General features: G+C 42.4%; 1 protein-coding gene across 1 annotated transcript in view; it reads left to right on the plus strand.

The window, feature by feature from the left end:
* The first annotated feature begins 323 nt into the window (after nt 1–323).
* Nucleotides 324–24,531, plus strand: part of LOC307255684 (solute carrier family 22 member 23-like) — a 37,688-nt gene continuing 13,480 nt past the window's right edge. Inside the window, exons 1-5 of the mRNA XM_080034431.1 lie at nt 324–1,115; nt 7,139–7,242; nt 7,360–7,514; nt 22,580–22,748; nt 23,716–23,843. Of these exons, the coding sequence (XP_079890557.1) occupies nt 675–1,115; nt 7,139–7,242; nt 7,360–7,514; nt 22,580–22,748; nt 23,716–23,843 (997 nt within the window). The 5' untranslated portion in view covers nt 324–674. The remainder of the gene's footprint in view (nt 1,116–7,138; nt 7,243–7,359; nt 7,515–22,579; nt 22,749–23,715; nt 23,844–24,531) is intronic.

A 24,531-nucleotide genomic window follows, 5' to 3' on the forward strand; every position in this document is an offset into this window, starting at 1 on the left:
TAGAATGTATGGAACGATGGTTGCCATGGTTTGGTTCGGCTTCATTCTGTCAAAGTAGGCGAATGTAGGCTAGGCTAACACATAACGGAACAAAAACTACTTTTGTTTTTCTGCTTGATGTTACAAAATATTATAGGCCACAATAACAATGTTATTTTTCTTCTTCCAGTAGGCTTGCTCGAGCCCTTCACTGAGAACGAGCACTTTTCTTTCAAAGTGGTTACAGGTGGCCATGTTGGGGAAGAGTCAACAGCACACACGGCCTTTATGGGCAGGTGTGATACCTGTGGCTCCCTCGGGAAGCACTTCCTATGGCTCGCAATGCATGCTGGCACGGCTGACCGACAAAGATAAGAATGAACGACGGACGACAGAAAAGATTATCTAGTAGTTTTCCTCGCCATTTCCTAATTCACTGCCAAAACACATTATTATCTCTTGAGCGTGAGCCCTGCAGTCAGCACCGAACACAGGCGCAGCTTTTGGTGGCAGACGGAGGGAAGTGCTTCCTGATAATAAAGAGGTGCGTCTTATTTCCATTCCAGTGATTGACTGCGCACGGCTTTCACCACCACCGTGGCTGGGGGCATTGACGCATTGTGGAGTCGATAGGGGGGTAGCACTGCAAACCCCGGCATCGCAACACAACGGAGGCATCTCTCGGCAAGAGCGCGATGGCCGTGGTGCAGCTCGACACGGACGACCATCAACCGGAGAACGGCTTCGTGTCCCCCGAAAGTACGTCGCCGGGGCTGCTGACACGCATCGACGGCTCTGTCCTGCCGTTTCTCGGGGGATTTGGGAAGTACCAGAAACAGCTGATCGTACTGACATGGATCCCGGCGTTGTTTATTGGATTCAGCCTGAACTCTGATGATTTCCTCCTCGCCGTGCCGAAAAACACATGCATCCAGACTCTCAGCAACCTGACTAATCACACCGCAGCAGCGGGTCACCAACACTCCGCGTTGCTGGACGGACCGAGGAACAGTAGTGCGCGGTTGGCTCGCAGCATATTTGACACCCACAATGACACGGCCAGCAGCGTGCAGTGCAGTTGCAATGAGTCGACGTTCGTGCTGCACTCGGGACTCGTGCAGAATGTGGTTACCAAGGTAAGCTGTTAGGCTACGTCCTGAGGATGGGCAGGCACCCTTTCCATCATATTGTGTGAATGCAGTATAGTGATACCCTATCCACCCTATCCGCTCTCTAATCCTCTTTGGATTGATTTACTTGAGTAAGAGGGATATCATTCTGGCACTTATCTAGACTATGCCCTTCGCAAAAAAAGTATCGCTTTTCAAGGAGCAAAACACTCCTGTACAAATGAAATAGTGTCCATATTGCGTTCTTTGACAGCTTCTGCACAGCGGTTGTGCCTCCATTATTGCATCCAAGCGTGCATTTCTCCACAGTGGGTCATCCCTTATCTGTAGAGAGAGCCAAGAATTGGCCCACATTAGACCTAAAAGTATAGTAGGATATGTTTCAACATGATGCACCGTGCCGACAGTGAGTCATCGCAACAGCTGACACAAAGTGTGACCCAGAGAGACGCCACGTTGGGCAAAGCTGCCAGGGCTGGTGGAATTTGCCGGTTGTCGTAATGTGCATAATATACATAAAGCCTTTTGATTTGGAGCAAAGGTCATTAGTGTACTCTCTATAATAATGCAACCCTATCCCTGGCCAAACATCACCCGCCCTATCACGCCTCTAAACAAACACTAGTGAGATATTATTAGTGTCCATCCAGTCTCCAGTGGGCACTTAAAGTGTGTTCGACTATCAGAAGTGATGTCCTTACCTCCGATCACATCAACTTAGTGTTGTGATATTCATATGTCATGCGAGTTGAGGAGACAGTAAGCTATAGGCCTGAAGCCAACATAGTTTGTTTGCTAGCTGGTGGAGGAAGGGATTTTGTATCTCATACGCCCATCAGCACTTCTCTCATTATGGACTCATGCTTATATTAGTGAAGTTTTATTCATGTGAGAGAAGGAGAGCATAACAATGTTGATCCAACCTGACATTGATAGCCTATTGATAGGATCATTTATGAAAACGATAATATCAGACACTAGAATTGATGGCCATCAATGCTCAATACACGTCAAGTCTTCTTTAGGAAAAAGTCTAAAATGTTGATTGCCCCTCCGATGACCTCAAACACGCATAAATTGAGTTTCAATCTGAAGCATCTTCTCCGTATGAAAAGTTTGGCACACATTAAAAAGGAAAAAGCCTTATCAGGAATTGTTAGATCTGGAGCCGGGCTTTGAAGCTCCTCTGTGCCGAATGCATCCTGAGCCTGCGTCCGCTATGATGCCAACAGCCCATCTGCTTATCATTGATAATGTCCATATTAAGATAGAGCAAATGAAATGCAGCTTTGGCCTTTTTCGTTCAGCCATTAGCCATGGGCAGAGTAAATGTCTTGAGTTAATTTACTGTCCATAGGGCAAGGCAGGCGGTGATGGGGTTGCACAAACTCAGGCCAGGCTAATATACATTTTTTATTGAGGGAGTCATTCAAACTACTCGCAACCTGGAGCTTGATGTGAAGTCACATGTGAGGGAAATCGATTGGGTGGATCCAAATGACTTAATAATCAAAAAATGTTCGGTTCTCTCATGGGTAACAAACTAAAGACAAGTATTCGAATATGAAGGCTTCGGTACTAAAGCACTGCTGACTCTCGTCTCATGCTGACCTTGTTAACCTGTAGATCTCTAATATTTATGTTGCCTTTGCTCACATACCCAGAATGTCATGTTGACACTACCACCACTGTCACCGAACAGTGACAGGCCTGAGCAGTTGGAAGTAAGTGTCAGGCTGTGCTCGTCTTCCCTGACCCACACAGCCCACATTCTGACAAGGTCGCCTTCGGGGAGAAATTTGATCAGATTGCGTGCTCTGCTGCTGGCCAATCACCGAAATGGAGCCCAAAAAATGAATCAAAACTGAGCGTCCCAACTTTTTGACAACCTGTTCCTCACTCTTCCAAAGCCCCTTTTACTAAATAGCACCAAAACTGGTTTGTGACACGAGAGCAGGATGTGATGACTTGGCATTTCCCCCACTGTGTGTTTGGATTGCATAGGCAGTATGCTGCACATGACCGGACTCAGCTATCTGTGACATTTGATCCGTAAAAAGCAGAGGCAGAGGGCCAGCACTGACGAAATGTGGTAGTGTCTCGGTCGAAATGCAGCAACACATTCTTTCCCCCCTTTACTACTCTGTCGGGCTTTCATATCAGAGGTCAACATGGCTCTGTAGATGTTTTCACTGTTTGCCGCTGCACAGAAATACATGTGTATTAGGAAGTGTCATAGGAAGAGGGCTTTGGTGGAGGTTGAGGTGGTGGCGAAGGGAGCCAAAGTGGTTAATGGGGAGACCCATTCTAATTGAGTCTAAGCTCTCCTCAGGGTCCCTCTTAATTGCACTGAGCCTTTAGAAATGAGAGTATATCATTACTGGGAGACAGATCGAGTCTCTATGCAACCTACCCTGCTCTGCTCTCATTCAGACGGGCAGCAGCATCACACTGCCTGAAATAGTGGCCTGAGAACCTCCTCAAAGCAAAGATTGACCTCCACTCTGATTACCCATAACAGATTTATTCTTGTTTTTTTATCAGAGAAACTTGCCATTGAGGGACTGATGGTGATTTTAACATCTACAACTAAATTTAAGAATCCCATTGTTGTGAAACATCATAGTAAAATGGGGTTTTTGGACCACTATTAACACAGAACTTATTTCTGTTTATTAGTTGATTTAAAAGCAAACACATTTTGTGGTGACAACTTCTAACTTGTGAGGACATGCTGCTTTGCTGTCATGTCTGACAGTAAACTGAATATCTTTGAGCTTTGGACCTGTTGGTTGGACAAAACCCAATGTAAAGATGGACTTAAGGAGACTGTGAAAATGTTCAACTAAAGACTGCATAACAATCAAAGTAATGGACAGATCGGGGAATCGATAATGAAAATAATGGTTTGTTGCAGTTGAGGGATGAATTGATGAATTGTTTCAGCACAGCATGTCCATGCTGTTGGTTAGAGAACTGAGAGTGATAAGGAAGATATGTTGTCAAAAGCACATTGGGTACACCCAGACCCAGTATCACTAAGCTGGAGCTTGCACACCCATAGATCTGAAAGATGATACTCTATCTGAACACTCCTGCAGGCCCCTCTGCTCTGTGTCCCTTCATACTGTTTACCCAGCTGGTTGGCTCCTTCCACACAGACCCCGGATCAGTGTGGGACACTTTGAAACGGCCTCAGCTGTCGAGGGCCCATGACCCCACTGCAGACACCCAGTCAGCAGCACACAATGACAGCCACTCACAGCGTCAGCTGGAAGGAAAAGACGCTTATGTGACCAAAAGATAAAACTTAGTTGAGGAGGCTCCGTGTGTGCGTCTCCTACATGCTTGTTACTGATAAGTGGCGTTCTCTTACAGGGAGTGGTAAACATGTATGGGGTCTCTGGCCCTCTGCAGTTTGTTTTTAGGGTTTTTGTGATGGAATTTAGAGATTAGCTACCACCACGTTAACAGATGTCCAGCCCTTCGGTGAGGCAGTGATGCTAAAACTTGCTCCTGGAAGCAGAAATAGTCTGATTGCCACGTTGATGGTCTGTTGCTAGGCAGTAACTATGCAGCAGTCTCTGCCTTCCCCCCTCGCAAGTACTTTTAGGGCATTTCTATCCCTCGATCTTCAGCCTGTCATCCTTTTCTACCTTTTTTATCTTAGTATTACTTTGCATCTCTTTGTGTATGTTCTGTTTTTACATTGCATAATATGTATTTATCCCTCCTCCTGTGCTTCCCTACCCAACCCCCCCCCCCCTCCCCCTTCTTCCTTTGAAACCCCCCACCCACCACTCTGTAGTTCAACGAGTGCAGTAATGTGCAGCTGTAGTTGGGAGCGTCTTCATCTTGAGCTAATGAGACTCTCCGGCTCAGAGCGATCATTGCTGGCCGGTCATTTGAGAGGTCGCCGGATACCCTAGGGTTTTTATATGATTTACTATTGGCCCCTCATTGTTCTGTGTTTTTTTATGTCAGCTAAATATGCATCGAAGCTAACTCACACACACACACTGACTTCTAAACATTGCTCCCAAATGAGCGAGAAAATTGCAAGGGAGCAACTGACAGAAATAATAGGGACACAGCTGACAAGCTGCTTGGATTTTGACTCATGCTTAAACTGAATGGCAGTTTGCCAGGATGTCTTTGCTCTGCCATAGCTGAACATGTGCTAATAGCATTTTGGAGGCCCATTATTGCATATGAGATGGTCCGAGTGTTGCCCTGTGGAGAGAGACCTGGTTAATAATACATGCATATTGATGCTTTTAAATAAAGCACATTAACGATACTGTCAAAATCAACCGTGCTCTTTCAATGTTGCTACCCATTTATAACAGCAGCACTTGTGCAATGTCGCTGCTTTGTCTCTGGCATGTGACTCAGGAATGCTCATATATCGGTCATCAGTCTGTGGTGGTTACCAAGCAGATGTCTGCTCTGCACAGTCACCAGATTCACGTCATGCAGCCACGCCGTGCCCACTATGGAATCGCAGACTGAGAGTTTCATATCAGTGTATTATGTTGGTTTGTCATCATTCTTTGGTGGGAGGGCAGCTTCAGTTTTTCAAACACACTCGCCTGTGTAGCGATTATGCAACAGGAACTCCCTCTGTCTTTGACATCGATACTGAAACCATGAATGAGTGGCATGCCTGGATCATGTGACGACGGCTGTGTGGCTCTGGGTAATCCTGGAGCGTTCCATTCTGAACAGATCACTATGGTAGAGGTTAAGAGAGGTTAGGGCCGAGCACCCCTCCAGAGGAAAATATAAGAACAAACCATACTTTCCGTTTCAAGATGAGTTTCCACCTTTCTTTTTTTAACAAGGCTTTATGTTCCCATATTTATTTTACAGGGATAGTATATATTTTTTTATAGCATACTGTATAGTTGAGGCACAATTGGGGTCAGTGTTCATAGTCCTCCCCGTAAGCTATGCACCTGCTATGGGCCACCACACCCCTGCCTCTGCCTTCATGCCGCTTGTGTCAGCACAGGCAGCTGTGAGGCATATGGTACCAAAGAAACTTAATATCCACCTCCTCACTGGAATTCATCTTCTGTTGCTCCGAAGACTAACCTATCAAAGCGGTTATTGGGTTATAATAGTCCATGTTAGTCAATGTCGTAGGATGGAGTAGATTTTTTTTTTAAGGGGATTGAGTTTCCTCCTCCAAGCGGTTTACAATACATGCACAACAATTAATCTCACTCCACTGTGCTTTGTATTTGCTACAGTGCATCTCTGGACCATCATTGGCTGTACACTGTGTACGAGGTCTATTTGTCACAACAACACATCATCACTGTGAGGGGAATTCACGGCGTGCTTGACTCATGCATAACCAGGCAGCACACACTGAATTGTTTGCACTAGGAGCCACTGAATCGCCTGCTGGGGTGGAGAGAGAGTTTAGCTCCCAGGCGCAATAAATAGAGAGGCACAGTATTGTATACTATTTATTACAAACACAGCAAAGGAGGCCTGAATAAATAACAAAACAATAAAAATGTCAGCATAATATGTACAACCTTGTATCGGCACCAGTAGAGATAATTTGATCCTTGATTTTGATTTGGAGAGGACAAATGGGCTTCTTCAACCGTTCAATGAGCTAATAATCAATTGGGATTTACTCTATCAGAGAAATTCTACCGCATCAAGTCTGTTAAGCGATGTACAATACGTGTGGTACATTGAGCGTAAATACTTATATATAAGTATTTACGCTCAATGTCAATATATAACAAAGTCAAATAACAAGCAATTACCTAAGATTTTTTAAATAAAACTGCTTGCGTGATATAATCAGTGTAAAACAATGTTTGGAATAATAATTAACAAAACGGAGGAAATATCATGTAAATGTGCAAATTAGATGAAATACTGTGTGCTTCTTAGCTTCTCACAGCTCAATGATAGTCAATAAATAAAAATGTTTCATATTCTCATCTTGTCATACCCGGCATACTTTTCTCGGCACTAATGCCCGTGTTTATTTGTCTCCACAGTGGAGTCTGGTGTGTGACTCGGCATGGAAAGTCCACATCGCAAAGTTTTCTTTGTTGGTGGGATCCATCTTTGGATACCTGGTGTTTGGAATACTTGCTGACTGGTAAGATATGAAGTGCTTGCATAACTTTTAAGTCTACAGGTGTATCATACCAAAAGTAACCTTTTTATCCCTCCTTCACATTGAACTGAAACTCATGTTGATCTCACTCTGTTGTAGGTTCGGACGCCACCCAGTTCTGATCATATCGGTGCTGTTCATGCTGGTGTTTGGTCTGACTGTGGCCTTCTCCGTCAACGTCCCAATGTTCAGCACCCTGCGGTTCTTTGAGGGCTTCTGCCTGGCAGGGATCTACCTTTCCCTTTACGTCCTCAGTAAGTCTTTGCCTCTTAAAGGGATGGTTCAGTAGTTTTGAAGTGAGGTTTTACAGGGTGCTTGGTCATAGTATGTGTGTTACGTTATCGCGGGCGGTCAGCTCAGAGTCAGAACCAACCCTTTAACTAAAAGTAATGCTCTAAGGGGCCACTCACACTAGGGCCGCGGCCCCGTGCCAAAGCTCATTTGCATACTAAAGTCTAGAACGTTTGGCTAGTGTGACCACGCCAACTTGTATTCCAGCACGGAACAGCCCCTTGGCCACGGCACACCTGGGAGAGGTGTGCCGTGGCCAAAGTACAGATGCTAATGAGATGACACGCGCACAAGCAAGCGCACAGGCGGCGTTCCTGACGTGAATTTATTAAGGATGCATAGTCCGTTAACGTCCGTTGCCTTACTAGTCCACCAGAATTGCCCACCACTTGGACTTGTAGCTACATAAAATGTGTGAGAATGATCGTGTGTGTAGGCCTAGGCTAATAAAAGAGGGAGAGAGCTAAATAGGTGAGCGCAGAAAGCAAAGCAAAAAGGTTTTCGTGTTTACTCACGTTCGTCAGATGATTTTTTTCTTTTTCCTCCCGTCAGCTGTCATAACTGCCTTTACGCATGGCGGTGGAGACGCACCCAAAACAACACACCGCGGCCCGGTGAAAAGGAAACAGTAGCCTACACTAAGGTTTAACAATAAACTTTATAAAGACACTTAAAAAAACGATCTCTGCCCATACAAAAAGTTCTGACTTGGATTACTTGATGGAGCGATCGATGTGTATAAAACCATCCGGTACGTATGGTCTGATGACGGGCTGTTATATTAATAATAAACAGCGTGCTGCACAAATATGAGACTGTTCACCGCGACCTATTACGTCAAGGCTACATTTAAAAAAAACAATAGCTTAAGGATTCTCGTTGCTCTAATGTGGAAGTGGAATATATGATGAAAAATATTCACAAACAGTCGTATAGCCTACAAGTAGACTACGCTCCAAATCCTAAACGCGCACAGTGACGTAGGCAAGGTGCAAACGTGCCCAGGCCACGAGCAGTGTGACCACCGGCCAGTGGGGGGAGTAGGGAGGGGGGGGAATCGTGCTGAATCTTCCTGCAGCACGGAACAGGCCAACGGCCCTAGTGTGAGTGCGCCCTAATTGACCCTAACCTAAGCCCTATATTTATCTCTCTTGAGTAAATGATAAATGGACCATGTAGTTGTGAGCTGTTGTTGGATAATCACTGTTTCTGGGATAGGTTTGGCAAACATACAACATATGAAAACGTATTTGTGTTGACTGTGAACATTGAATACTTTACCCCGATACTTGTCTTTTAAGATAAAGGTTAGGGTTGATGCTTAGAGTAACGGTATGCAGCAATGTTCTGTAGAAAATGTGAGCCATTACCATGGAACCTGTCGGCCAAACTGGTTTGTTTGGGGTTATGATTCATGTCTAAGGCAGTTTGCTTTTTCAAGGCTCAGCAAATATTTCAACATTATCTTTGAAAAAAAAGAAAGAAAAGGTAAATGGAATTTGTATCAAATTAGGAAACAGCCTTAACCCATTGATGACGGCTGCTGCGCGATGCCACATTGTATCTCCTGCCGGCTGCTGCGTTGCGCAGCATTGTTACTTTATCTAATTTTCATGGCGTGCGCAACATAGAATGCACCGTCATCGGTTCAAATACACATGAGGTGGGTTTTGTTGATTTTGTAAGACCACGTGACCACCCAAAAGTTGTGTGGTTTGCCGAAAATCACGTCAATAAAAAAAATAAAAATAACAATAAAAAACATAAGTGTCGCCGATGCATTACAGAAAAGTTAGTGGCGTTCGGAGTGTATTATAGGCTAGTGACGAAAATCACACAACACATTGCATCTATTTATTAACAATATTTATGAATTTAGGCTATATTTTGCTGCTCCAACTCAAATTCAGCCCAGCCAGGCGATAGTTTCAGTTTCGTTTTAATCTCCGTGGTATACAGCCGTTTGGACCAGCTGATCGGCTCCCGACAGCGAGAGTCAGTCTGCGTTCCAGTTGTACTGGGAAGTCGGATTTATGGTGCCAGTGATAACTGAACTAAATAATAAAATAAAGCTATCTTCTCCTTCCTATATCTGTCTATCTTTATCCCTCCACTGCACACTCAGTCACTACTATCCATGCTAAAAGGGAGCAGGATTATAACCTCATTTAGCACATTATTTTTAAATATTTTATATTATTTTTAATTTTTTTTTCTCCCCCATCTAATTTTGACGATTTTTAGAAAAATGTGTTTGTTTGTAAGCGCTAAGGGAGCATGTTTAAATAAAACCTGTGAACCTTAACTTTTAAATGTATTTTATTTCAAGTTTCTATGTGCTACGCAGGCTTAAATATTAAAGAGGACCTATGATACTTTTCGACTTTTATGACCTATAAATGTTGTTATAATGATTTATAGTCATGTTTAACCATACTAGCTTATCAAATAATTACGTACATGCATTTCGACGTATTCCCTGCTGACCGTCTGGGGTTGCTATGCAGAGCACTAAACACTAGGGCAGCCGGTCGAGAATTCACTTGTTCAAATTTCCGGGTCCCGGATGTTTACATGTATGGTAATGCTGCTCAGGCAAGCTCCGGCTGCATGCCCCCACCTTCCTGAAAATCTCCCGCTGCTGGAAGGAAGGTAACCAATCACAACGGAGTGGGGTTTGCAGCAGGGGGGGAGGGGCGGAGAAGCTCAAAGCAGTGTGTAGAGAGAGACTGCTGTGCTCGCTAGGGTAAGAGGAAGAGTGTCCCGGAAATCTACATAGTTTTTTGTGATGTGATTCGTGTCAGGTTGCTCTATAGCAGTTTTTAACAAGAGATGAAGACCAGAAAAGTAGTATAATAGGAGATCTTTAAGGTTTTGGTAGGCTTGACAATTCGTACTATTTTTTCAGAAAACCCTCAGGCATTAAGGACATGCATCCTAGATTGCCATAGTCATCAATGGGTTAAATATTTCATTCTTGGATATACATTTATATGTATGAAGTTAATATTTTTGCTGACTAAGAGACACAATAAAGAGTTAAATGAAGTTGATACAAGTACATTTGTATAATCTAGTATAGGTATTATTTAGTACTGCAACATCAGTATTATGATATTTCTTTCTTCATTAATTTTGCCCATATATGGGCGGGCGGTATATATACCGCCCACTCATAATCCTTAGTGTTCTCCAACTGATACTGTTCACATTGCGACCACAGACACTTAATCAAAAGGCTATTCTACTTTAATTCTTGAATCAAGTTGGGGTTAGTATTCATCTATAGGAAGAGTAATTGTGTTGCAGTGACCTCACACCATTTATTAAACCGAATGCCATTTTTGGGATTTATTCTCATTACAGAAACTACTTCCAGCCTCTTTACCCTTGAAGTGAGTTATTTCATTATCATTTAGCGGTGCCAGCCTTTGTATTCTACCGAGATTTCTAATTCCGCTACTGCTCATCAATAATCTGATGATAGGGTTCGGGGGGTGCTGTGGTAACTTGTCTTCACTAACAGGTTTACCCATCACTGTAGCAAGGGTCTGTTACGTTCTCAGAGATGATCCTCTCTGTTGATGGGACCTTCACTAAATGTTTAAACACATACTGTAGTCCTATGGGAATGTCGTGTTGGATTGAAAGAATGAGAAAGAGTGGACTTTATTTTATAGCAGCCTGATAATGCACTGGTCTCGGTGATGGATCCTTAAAAGCCTCTTTGGCCACACTAATCGACCAGTGTAGAGGGGAAGGTTACACAAGTGAAGGGGAGGAGAGATTGGGACAAGGGTGAGATGATGAAGGAAAGGTCCCTCAGTGTCCTTGTCATTCTAATTTACTCCACACTGTATACCTTGAAAAGCTTCGCCGCGCTCTCCAAAATAGACGGACCGTTAAGCCACCCCCGAGACAAAGGAAAGAGGGTGGGACAGAAGGCGGCAATAACGTTGGAGTTAAGCCGTACAATATGGTGTCTTATCGCTTGACATCTGCATCCATTGTTTTCACATTAGCCTGCAGTTTATGGTTCAGTAAACGGGTGGTTCTCATCCTGGTGGTTGGAACCCAAATTGGAGGTGGTGGCGTCGTACAACGTCTGTTAATATTTCTCTACATTTCTACCGTACAAACTTTGTTTTGCCATTTTTCGTCTAACTTTTGCTTTTATCCTGTGAAATGTAGAATACTGGTCAGCTGGCAAACTTGGTAAGAATCAAGTGAAAGAATAAAAGGAGACAGCATACATTTGTCTTTCCTTTTTAATTAGTTAGTTAGAAATACAGTACTTATAGCTTCAATTTAAAAGGTCCACTGCAAAACTGTACCCTTTAATTATTTTAATGAATCTGATAGTTTTCCCACCTGCATCAGAGCTATGGTGTAGCAGGGCTGCAATCCAAACACACTACATGTCTAGAGGGTCCAATTAATGTGAGTCAAAGGAAAGATGTGTTTTTCCCACCTCTGACTACCTCATTATTATTTCTGTAGTTTTTACCTTTTCCTGTTACTTCGCTTCCTTTCTCGGCCTCCGCTTTTTGAAGTCTACCTTCCTTCTTTTGGTCTTACTCTCTCTACCTTATTTTTTTACATGTATTCTTTGCTCATGCAGTTTATACAAAACTACAATACAGTGAAGCAAAGTTAAGCAAGCGGTCACTCACAGTCTGTTGTAACTTTATGTGTTTGTTTCCATATTTAGTCGTCTTATGAAAGGTTGAAGCAACACCATGCCCTCTGCAGCCATACTCATGTCTCTGTGCGGGTGAACAATGGATTAGAGCGCTGGAAGTTGCTAGGAAGCTTTAAACTATTAGGTTTAAACATTCTGTAGATTTGTAAGAAAAGTAACTTAAAGGGATAGTAACCTTTTTCCCAGGTCCGTAAAAGCCTATGAGTACCTCAGTCAAAAAGCATAAAACAATCACCCAGCCACAGAAACTATCGTCTAATCAGTCACGCATTTCCTCCGTACAGTGTGATGGGTTTTCCCATGTCAGTTGGGTACTTCATTTCATGAAATTATAATGAAACAACTTTCACCACATGTATCAAAACATAATGTGTCCTTGTTTTTTTAATAATCGAATGTGTCCTCTTGGTTCTTTGGACATTTTAGTTCTGCTCATGAAGTCTTGTCTAGTAGTACATTCAACTTGTACTTGGCTTATCTGGCAAATATTTGTTTTAGCTTTGCATATTTGTCAAGGTGTTGTGTTGCAGTACCCCCCGCCCTTATTTCTGATCATGTGCGTCCTCTTGTCACATGATATTTACCCTGCAGCCATCCTGTGTTGACAACTCACCGGGAGCCGCTGCAGGAGTAGGAACACGATGGGTCAATAACACATCACTGGAGAGAATCAATCGCTTTATTTTTAAGGCATTCTGTTTAGGGTGTCTATTGCATGCGAACGATGTGATCGTGATCTCGCATTGAGCCAAAGCTAATATTCATTATACTCCTGTCACTGTGTCAGTCATATGACATTTCTCTTTGTAACATTATGAACCACATGACCCTCATTTGTGGTGTTCTTGGTTTGACTCCGCTTACAAAGGAAAGTTGGAGCCAAATAATCCCAGCCTGGGCTGTGTTTGCACTGGAGACATTACACTAATCCCCCCTTTCCCATCAATCGATGTGCAATAAATTCTTCGTTTATGGATCTTGAAGGGTTAGGCGCCATCCTATGCCATAACACAAATGTCTATATGATACATCCTTGTGAATGCTGTAATGGGTAGAGTGCACCATCCTGACCCACTGCATAGGGTTGTGCCATGGAGGCATCAGTCGGGAAATGCGTTGAGTTTTCAGGATACGGTTAAGCCGCTTTAAAGAGTGTAGAGCAATTTGCGCGCGACTACTTTCCATTCAGCCAGGAGGGCCTGTCGAATCCTGGCCCACTGCCGGGCCCAATATGACTGATATGATGTGACACCTAAACACTAACTGCTACAGAAAGACAGAAAAAAATGGTTAAAAGATGGTGGCGGCGTGGTTTCAGACAAAGGGAAAGAGCGGGAAAGTTTAGAATAAAAGTGGTACTTAAAGACTTAAAGACAGCACTGGGGGGATGGAAGAAGCATTTTCATCACTGTTTCTGAAGAGTGCTAGACTAAGAGGCAATGTTATACTACACCACCACCGCAAGTGAAAGTCAAGTGGTTCTGTATGGTAACATTAAACCCTTATGTATTAAACCAGGCTGTTGCATCTTTTTACTCCATCAATCTACAGTATGTCAAGGCAGAATAACAAAGCTGATAACTATATATATTTTTTTTTAAATGATCTGATTTAGCTTTGCTATTTATACCCCCATTGCTCCATCGGTGTGTGTGCTATAGCCTGTTTAGCTTGAACAAGATGCAGGACAGGCAATGCTCATAGTGCCTAAAGCCCAGCAGCACTGTAAACACCCCCCACCCCCTCACATACAAACACAAACTGCAGCTACGCTTGCTGAGTCATGCCAACTGGTTAGGGTTACGGTGATATGCTTGAGACAAGATCATTGTGTTTCCTGTGCTTTCTGTTTACACAGGTCATAAACCCACATCAGATATTTAGGGCTAAAATCAGATGCTTTTCTGAGACATAAATATTTTTTCCCATTAAGTATTTATTTAGGCCAAATGTTGGTTTAGCAGTTTTATAACGGTGACAAAAGTATGCACACTGTATAACTTGATGAAATAAATATGGGTTAAAGTGAGGTTTCTCTCTTATTGTGTGCATATGTGCATATTTATCGCATACCTTTGACTTCCTGAAAGCAACTAATACATGTTGCTAAGAGTCATGATGTTTACTTTGTCAAGGCCGTAAAATTGTTATGATAGAGAGCAAATGTCTCTGAACTCAATTTAAGTTGGGATTTTCACACTTTGTTTCTCCATGTCTGAATTGGAGATGGCAGGCCTGTACATGTCACAGGCGTGTGGGGGAGAAGCCTTGAAGAGTGATACACAGTAGACAGTAAGAGAGAGTGAGAAAGAGAGAGAGGAACAGACAAAGAGATGCAGAGAAACAACAGACCACATGATTCCTTCTAATCTCGGGTCCTGAATCATAAAGAGCGTTGTACGTATATCATTTGCAGATGTGCACATTTTGTCCACCACTTCCCAATAACTCCTAAGACATTCTCTGTGATACATCATTTACTGATACACATCTGATACTATTTTCTGCAACTACAAATGAGTTATGCACCAAATTTACCTTCATACTTTTAAGACTTTCCTGTTGGTGACCTTTAACCTACATTCATAACTGCTTCGTGTGTGATGAAACTGCTCTCTGCACTAAAATTAACTTGTTTTCCAAGCTGATTTGACACTGTGGTTTTGTTTTGAGTGCACACTGCGCATATATTATTGTTCTGTCTCAAGAGGTTTGGGATTTTGTAGATTCTTCGGTATTAATTCCAATCACCTATTTATGAAAACTTGTCCATTCCGGGAGAGAATGTGGGTCTCAATGAAAGAGAAATGGATAATGAAAGAAACAGACAAATAATGATTTGTTAAATGTTTCACATTTCTGTGTAGTCCTTGAATGTTACATGACCCAGCATGCAACAGCAGTTGCAATTTCTGAAGTGAATAACAGCTGTATGGCATTCGTGTTAATACGGTAATATTTCTGCCTTCGAGTCCAAAACATTGGACTGTATTGATTGTCTGGCTGTTGTTTTTTATATTTTATTTTGTACTTATACAGACAGAAGTCTATACACTTAAAAACACAAGGAAGGGAATACATGACGGTAAATTGCATTATAGAACTCTGGTGTACTTTCCCAAATCAGTTTTTGATAAAGATCTTGTGAAGTGTCCTGAAGAAATCATTTTAGGGCTGCAACAACGAATCGATAAAATCGATTAAAATCGATTACTAAAAGCGTTGGCAACGAATTTGGTCATCGATTCGTTGAGTCGCGCGATTAATAAGTCACTTGCAGGCGCGGCGCTGTTTAAATCCAGCCGTCGACAGGTTCATGCACGCCCACAGCGAGCCTTCCGCACGCACGTGCGGGAAAGCTATAGTGTGAGCGGCCACAGCTTGTATTTTGGTCATATCTAACACTGGACTGCAGGCCTATATAAAAGTGTTGTACCTTTGCTTTCTTTGGGTTAAAAAAAAACTCCTTCAACTCAGTATCCGTCTAGTCCAAAAAAACTCTGTCAGCTGCTGCTGCAGACGGTGTGCAGACGTGCTCGGATAGTCGGCATCGGCGCATCAACAGTCATTCAAAGCAGCGGCAGTAATCACACAACCGAACGGTGTAGAAAGTCCCGTCAGTTAAAAATAGTGATCCAGATTTTAAATCCATGTTAAAATCGGAAGGATATAGAGCTAGTTAGCTTAAAAAAAGTAGCAAACATGTCAACTGTGATGTGTTCAGGCCGGCTCAGTAATATGATTGATGTGTTCAAATGCAACACAAAAAAAAAGAAATTTGAGATTTTGGCGAAACTTGTTTTCCCAGCAATATAAAATAGATAGTAAAGATGGAATTATGACCTGTTTAATGTCCTATCTTGAGCTATGGTCATATCAGCAATTAAAGCAATAATACAAGTTCTATTTCAACAAAATAATAGAAAATTATCAATAGTGATATCAATAAAGACTTGGATCGTTAAGGAGTCTTGAAAATGGTATCAATATCAATACAAATTAACGATCTCCTGTCATCTGAGAGAAATGAAGATGATTTAATTTTTTTAACCGTTAGTATTTACCGGTTGAAAATATTATCGGTTGACTGGTTTACCATGGACATCCCTTATACTGTATAAATGTATATCATACATTGTATGTTTTTTTTTGTGTTATCCCAGTTAAGTTTATTATAAATTTTTTATCATTTAATTTTACTTTTAATAGTTCCGGGACGTTGGAGCAATAACCTGGTGTTTTGACACTTCAGTCTGCACTGTGAATTTGAAGTAATGTTCAGTTTTTGAATAAAGACGCGGCATTTACAAATGTTTATTTTTTTTTATCCGATTCATCGATTAATCGAGAAAATAATCGACCGATTAATCGATTATTGAAATAATCGTTAGTTGCAGCCCTAAATCATTTGATTGCCCCCATTGCATTGTATTAGTTATTTCTTAAGCACAGTTTCTACTATTGCATTGTATTGCATTTCAGTCTGGCGGTTTTGCTCGGAAGTTAACACGTGAAGATTCAGAACAAATCCGTTCATGCTTGACTGCTCTGTGTAAACAGATTAAATGAGGACCATTAGTGTATGCAGAACCATGTAGTGATAAGTTGTAAATGTTTGTACGGTTTCCCCATTCTTAAGAATGTGTGTTAGTGAAAACTCCTCTTTCATAGGAATCATATTCATCATGTAAAATCATGTGTGTTTCCCAGCAGTCTGTGTGCGCAAGGTTACTTCCTTATGACTGTGGACAAACTCATCTATTCGGAAGGGATTACCTGTAACATATGCTTCCTGCTCCAGTGCTATGATGTGTTTTGTCAGGTTAGCCAAGCTTAGGGCCAGGCCAGTCTTGTCCTCTTCACTCTTTCCTGGGTTGCCTGTAATGAGGTTCTTTCTCTGTGTGGTGCCCTCGTGTTTCCACAGGCATTAATCTCTCTGCACACAGATGAGGCACGAGGGGCATGCACAGGAAGATGGCAGCTCTGACTGTGTGTATGTATCTGGGTAAATGGCTTCCATTGTGTCAATATGTCCAATTCCTGATTTTTTTTTTTTGGTACAACATACACGTTTTAACTGTTTGTGTGTATGCCTTTGTTGGCTATAGCTCTACATCCGGCCCAAACCTGCTTGGAGCCTGCCAGATATGTACTCTGAAGGGAGAAGGTTTTCATTTCCCACCATATGACTGTGTCTTCCTGAGGGAAGAATCTGTGTCAAGACAACTTTCTATCCATTCTGAATGTTAAAAAGAATGATGACGTATACAGAAAATCAAGGTGGGATGTAGACTGTAAAGAGTGAAAATTCCTTTCAGCAAAAGAAAGGTATTTTCCGAGATACATAGGTTGACCGGTCCTCATCCTTCCCCACAATCCGCTCCAGCTGTCTCCTGATAAATGGGTTAAGGTGCACACTCAGTTTTTTTTTCACCCTGAGCACGGTCAAAGTTCTCTTTTGTGCAGAGTTTGCGTTTTTGGTTGCTCGGCAGACTTCCTCCCCCAAGCCATTAGGCTACAGTACATATCCTATCCCATTTGTTCTTTAAATATATCTTTATTTTAGGAGACCACTTCCCTTTTTTACAGAATGTTGTAATAGTGGTCTATTTGCCACAGAGTAGGAATCATTTTTAACCCCTTTTGTTTGCGAGAGACGTTGCGTAATATACACTCGTGCTATCTCACACCACAAGTCCCTGAGAGAAGTCCAGTGATTGGCTAAATCAGCATGAGCAACCTTTGCGCTTTCTTTTGATGAGTTCTGCTGAAGCAATTAACGCTGTTTAAGTTCTTTGGTCACGGCTGGTGAATCTGTTGTGTAAGGGCAATCTGGGACTTAGTCTTCTACTTGTGTCAGAGTGTAAACTGTGTATCAGTCACTCTGTCTTTCCCCATGTGTTATCTCCCGGAGAGCCAATGGCTTGGTTTTGTGCTGATCTTCTGAGTGGTAGGAAGGGGTGGAAGTGGCGGGGTAGTTGAGACATACTGTAGAAACAAACAAACAAAAAAATCCTGCAGGTGTTTTTTTACTTACAGTTCGATTGCTTGGAATTCCAGCTCACATAGATCAAAAGAAAGTGCCTGTGGCTGGTTGGGGCTAGTTGGCATTCTTAGCAGCCCCTGCCTGATAAGGGAGTAATCTATGAGTATGACCTTAGTCAATAGCCTTTTTTTCCGTTTGCTTGGGAGAAGGGAGGGTACCTCCAGGATATTTGTGTTCGACAATCACAGTATGCTTTATATAAACAAAGATGAGAGAAAGAACATTTTACAGATCTCTCTTTGGTCAGTTCGTTGTACGTTATTTGCCAGAGTAATTGTTAGTAAACTACAGTTTGTTCTTGCCGCTGAAATCTCAGTGATCCACCATCATTATATTGTTGATACACCAACTCCTAAAGGAATGTCCCAAGCAGAGAGGACCACTCTACATGTGCCTTCTGATTGACCTGACGAAGACCTTTGACCTTGTCAGCAGAGGAAATCCCTTACTAGTCCATCAAGGCATTGACTTCCTGCCACAGCTTTTGGATGATCTAAGGGGGCCTGAGGAGCACTATGTCCTATTCTCAGAGAGTTTCCCAATTACCTGCGAGTAAAACTAGGTCCGCTCACTCACCCCTACATACTCTGATTTATTGTCCTTACATGCCCACTATGTTTACCTGAGACTGCAGTTTGTCTTTACACAAATATTATTGTGGTCCGCAGTATCAGGGCACAGTTGTTTTTTTTCTGGCAATGCCACTGGTCTGTCATTTAGGGGGAAGCCCTCCAAAATCTCATCAGCAGCTTTGCACATGCCTGAATTCAGTTTGAGCATTCCAATCCCAGCATTTCCCATCTGTGAACACAACTTTGGAGGCATGGAGGTTTAAAAACTGTGAAGAGCTACCTGGAAATGGGTGACATGAGGGACAGGAGGTTATTTTGTTTTGTTTTGCTATAACCGATCAGAAAGGCCTCTGGAGGGATGTATCTGTCCTGCCAACGCCATTGCAGTAGCGATTGCAAGGAACGATAAAATAAATATGCCGATTTCAGAGTTACCACAATATGCACTAATGTGTCAATCTCATCCTGTGTGTCACCATGTTTGCAGCCATTTCTTCTGAGGACGTTTTTCTTTTTTTCTTTTTTTTAAAGATATTTTTTGGGCATTTTTATGCATTATTGATAGTGCAGAAAGACAGAGGTGAAATGGGGCAAAGAGGGGAGTGACATGCAGAGAACGACCGCGGGCGGTAATCAAACCCGGGTCTGCTGCTGGGCCCGGCCCGGGGGGGGACGCCCTACCAACTGAGCTAAGGGCGCCCCTGAGGACGGTTTTGATGGCTGTGGATAGCTGGCTTGCTATATGTTAAGATGACATCCCCTATTGTAGTCTAACCTGTGAAACTTTGGTTGGTAGATTTTTTCTTTCCCAACTGAAGGAAACTGCTCTTAATGAGTGCAACACCAGAGCTATTTTAGGTTTAGAGACGTGGGTTTATGCAGAGTTCTGGAACCAAGCATACAATTGATGCTGAGGCATGGGAATTTAGAAGTAGAGGTAAAAGACGTAGGAGGAGAAGAGGGTACAACAGCTGCGGGATGGCAACTGCAATACAGCTGCACTTAGTAGATGGATAAAGCATAAGTATGTCAGAATAATTAATTATAGCAAACAACCATGTTATTTCTCTGTGCAGGCAAAGGTATTTCTCTGGTAAGGAGTACTCCACTAAGTACTCCTTACCAGATCCAGTGGCCCAAATGAGTCAGTGAAATCATGGCATGTGGCCATATAGACCTCACGTGACCAGTACCGAGGTCATGACATTAGCCTGTCGGTACAGGGCGTGGCTGCGCTGAGTGCCTTTAGTGGTCAACCAATCTCTTTCACTTGTGAAACAATGGGCCTCCTTGACTAAGCAGTGTACTTGCAAGAAGGCTAGTGAGCTACCGAGTTGTGTACCCGAGGGGGTGATTCATATTCTTGTTTTGCCAATGTCAGCAAACCAGTCAAAGCTTCTTTGGGGATTACCATCATTATTAATTGGCTAATGGCTTTGATCATTGATGTAATTTCCACTTTCACTATGTACAGTATGTGTTCTTGTTATACATTTAAAAGTGTTCTTAATAGCTTGTATGTTCTCTTTGTTTTTTTCATCCCCCCAGTTTCTTACGTGGAATCAGATAGGTTAGTGGTAGATTTATGTCAGTAGAACACAGGCTGCAGCAGGGCAATGTGAGAATGCTGATCTAAAAGGTTGTGGAGGATTAGGGTCAGCAAGAGTAAGGAGCTCAGGCCCCGTTCCTTTCCAAAAGAAACTATGGACCTCTTTCTGTAGCCACCATCTAGAGAACATGTGCCATATTCTATATGTATTCACTCTAGTTTTTATCTATATGTATTCACTTCTATCTGTATGTTAATTTTATATATTTTAGTGCCATATTTCTGTGTGCAATCACCATAGCTCACAACAGGATGTACTTTTTCCCAGTCACACTGCAGTGGCCTGTTCAGTGCACATGACGCCTTATACATAATAACCGAAGAATTCCAATCCCATGCAGTTCATAACCAGTGAACCGTTACTTTTCTCCCAGCAGCACACAGAAAAGGGGTCTCGGGGTTAGTTGGTTCAAACTCAGCAGGTCTTGCACCCATCGCCCTGCTCTCAGCTCATTGGCTTTGTCATTCCAGCTGCGATAGTGTCCGTGAACAGAGAGCATTATTCATGTCCTCAGAAGGGGGCAAGTCCTAATTGAAATTCCAGTCTTTTCCACTGGAATGAAGCGGGGGCCGTCGACACCCACTGTATTATGCTGGCCTTGTCACCTTGAAAGGCCCATCTGGAGATTGGTCCCATTCCTGGGTGCCAGAAAAGACCCATTAGGAAAAAATTCGATGTACAACAAAAAGAGACGATTGAAAGCTTTACAAAAGATGTGGGTACTACGACAAAAACGGCATTAAGTACTGTTAAAGTTTTTTACGGTTTGATCCGAAGGCATCCTCTACACTGCAGTATTTAAAAGGCTGGATTGTCCATGGTAACTGGCTGCCAGTGTGGTTTGCATGCTAATGGCTGTCTGAATGAATCAGTGCCATTCTGATAGAAGAGAATTGAGTACAAGGAACCTCTTTCTAGTTAGTTCACTCTCACAGCGGCCTACAGTCTTGGTTTGTCTACTGTCTCTGAACAACAACTGTACATGCCGATTGATTGCCTTTATTTAATGTCACAGATTCTGACATGTAGTGTGGCTCTAAAAGCAATGTGTTCGACTGTCTCTGACACCATACAATCTGTTAGCCAGGCAGTATATAAAATGTGAGACATTTTTAAATTATTTCAAAAGATATCAATTTCCTAAAGCCCGGGGCAAAACTTCTTATTTTTTCCAACCAACCGCCTGAAACCCAAATAGATTCAATATATATTGATAGAGACATGGACAGATCATAATCAAATCCTGACCTTTCAGAAGCTGAAATCAGCAGATTTTCGGCATTCATACAAGTTAAGAGATGTTACTTACATTTTAAATTGTTACCACCACTTTTAAGTTACATTTTTCTTTGGAGGAATTCATATTCCCGCAGCGATTGATAAACATTTCCTGCATGTTCTTTGAACTGCGATTTTCACTGGCTCCAATGCTGCTTTAGTTAAACAAGTGTAAACTAATATTAGGCGTTTGTTTTTGTTAATAGTCGCAGTATTCGTTCAGTAGTCATAATGTTCTGCTTGGGAGTGATGCCAGTGTTGCATCAGAACTCTTTTCATGAAGATCGTCATCACTCTCAGGATCCATGTTTTGGCCTGTCTGCCTCACCTAGACCAGGGGGTGGCGTTCCGTTTTCATGTCTGATACTCTGGCCTGTTTCTGCAAGCATGAGGAAAAAACTGTTCCATTTAAACAAAGTTTGTGTGTAAATTATCTCACAAGTTCTTTGTAAGTGTAGCTTGTAAAGTCAAGAAAACATCTGTAGCACACTGTCCAATCCAGAGCAATCAGCTACTGTATAGTCAAGTCAAAATAGCATTTAGAGCTGTAGCTCCGAAGACATATGCGTAGAAGGGGGGAAACTTTACATATTTTGCTAGAAACAAGAACAGTTTCAGTTGGTGCAATGAGTTTTAATTTAGTGGTGCATAACTCTCCACTTAATTATACCGTAACTGTGTACGATATGGCCCATGTCTGTATCGAAAAGAGATGTTGATAATGGTTTATTTTGCCTTGCTGCAATACATGTCCATTTTGTTTTCTGTTTGTAAACCTAATAACATATGTGCTGTCTCTTCTGTTTGTTATCCGTACCAGGGATTGAGCTGTGCCTGCCAGGGTGGCGTTTTTCCATGACCATGGTGGCCAGCTTTGTGATGTTGGGTGGCCAGCTGCTGATGCCCGGGGTGGCATATCTCTGTCGCGACTGGCAGGTACTTCAAGCTGTCGTCATCTGCCCCCTCCTGCTGATGCTGTTCTACATCTGGTGAGGAAAATATGAGCATCTGCTGCACTTCGGGGCCAACCTGCCTTTTTCGTGTTCTGTTTGAAACTGCTTTTTTTTTTAAAGTTTCAATTCTACATGACGCTCTTCTCCTTTGTTAATATGCGGTGACATGTGCAGTAACATTCTACAGTACATGTGATATATTCCAAACAACCAGTGTTTTTCTAGACAAATAAATATTGGTCAACCAAAGACACTTTTGTATATTTAATTGGTTTTAACAGACAAGCGGAGAACATCTTACCTTATTAAACTGCGTTTTTCATCAGGGGATTTCAAGCTGAATTAAATGTAATGTATTTTTTGTAAACTCTTGTTTGCATGATCTCTACTGTGACTGCAGTCTCTTTTGCTAAAGCTCAGGCAATAAATACTCGTGCCTGTTCACCTCTATTCATTCAACCGTGATGCACACTGCTCCACAGGGCTGCTGATGTGTACAAAGTCAGCGGAAGAAAATCCAAGGATATAGATTTCATCGCAGAGTAGCAAAGGCCTTCACTCTCTACAATGGTGCACCTGAAGACCAAAGGGAGGTTTCCACACAGTCAAAAGCAGTATCTGATCGAACCTCAATGGTGCTGATATAATGAACTTTTAGTGTAGGACATAGAGAGCTGGACGGTTTGGGGTATTCTCCCGCAATGATACAGTGCAGGAGTCGGAAACCTAAGGCAATCAGTGCATCTGGGTAGTCACTGTTACACTGATGAATGAAAACAATAAATGCCTCAGCAGTAAGGTTGCTAAGCTGTGGATAGGTGTTTGTTCGATGGAGCATCTTTAATGTCTACTGTGATGCAATCATGGCCTAGCTTTATGAAAACCACGATGTGACGCAGAATTCATCACCGCACAGCACCGGCTACTGAGATAAACCAAAAGGAGGACTCATTTTGTTTGTTTCATGTCTTATTAATGAGGACATCCCCGGTCTTTTTTACAGGGTCTTCCCTGAGTCACTGCGTTGGCTGCTGGCCACTCAGCAGTTCTGCCGCTCCAAGTGGATCATGGGACACATAGCAAAGAAGAACCGAGCCAACATGGAGCTTGACCCGGATAATATCCTCACAGGTAACAAATACACTGAGAGAAGAGGCTTGTTCATACAAACATAGTGATTAGCTTTTTTTATGTTTATATATGTATGTTAAAGAAGTCCGCACATCTTTACAGTGGAGGAAATAAGTATTTGATCCCTCACTGATTTTGTAAGTTTGCCCACTTACAATGAAATGAGCGGTCTATTATTTTAATGCTAGGTTTATTTTAACAGTGATAGACAGAATATCAAAAAGAAAATCCAGAAAATCACATAAAAAAAGATATAAATTATTTTGCATTTCATTGAGTGAAATAAGTATTTGATCCCCTATCAAAACATTGCTTAGTACTTGGTGGAGAAACCCTTGTTGGCAAGTACAGAGGTCAGACGTGTCTTGTAGTTGATGACCAGGTTTGCACACATCTCAGAATACAGGAGGATATTTGGACCACTCCTCTTTGCAGATCCTCTCCTAATCTTTAAGGTTTCGAGGCTGTCGCTTGAGCTTCAGCTCCCTCCATAGATCTATTGGATTAAGGTCCGGAGACTGGCTAGGCCACTCCATGACCTTAATGTGCTTCTTCTTGAGCTACTCCTTTGTTGCCTTTGCTGTATTTTTAGGGTCATTGACGTGCTGGAAGACCCATCCATGACCCATTTTTACGGTCCTGGCTGAGAGAAAGAGGTTGTCACCTAGTAATTCATGGTACATGGCTT

The sequence above is a fragment of the Ammodytes marinus genome (assembly GCF_949987685.1).
Source record: "Ammodytes marinus genome assembly, chromosome: 9".
NCBI lineage: Eukaryota > Metazoa > Chordata > Actinopteri > Uranoscopiformes > Ammodytidae > Ammodytes > Ammodytes marinus.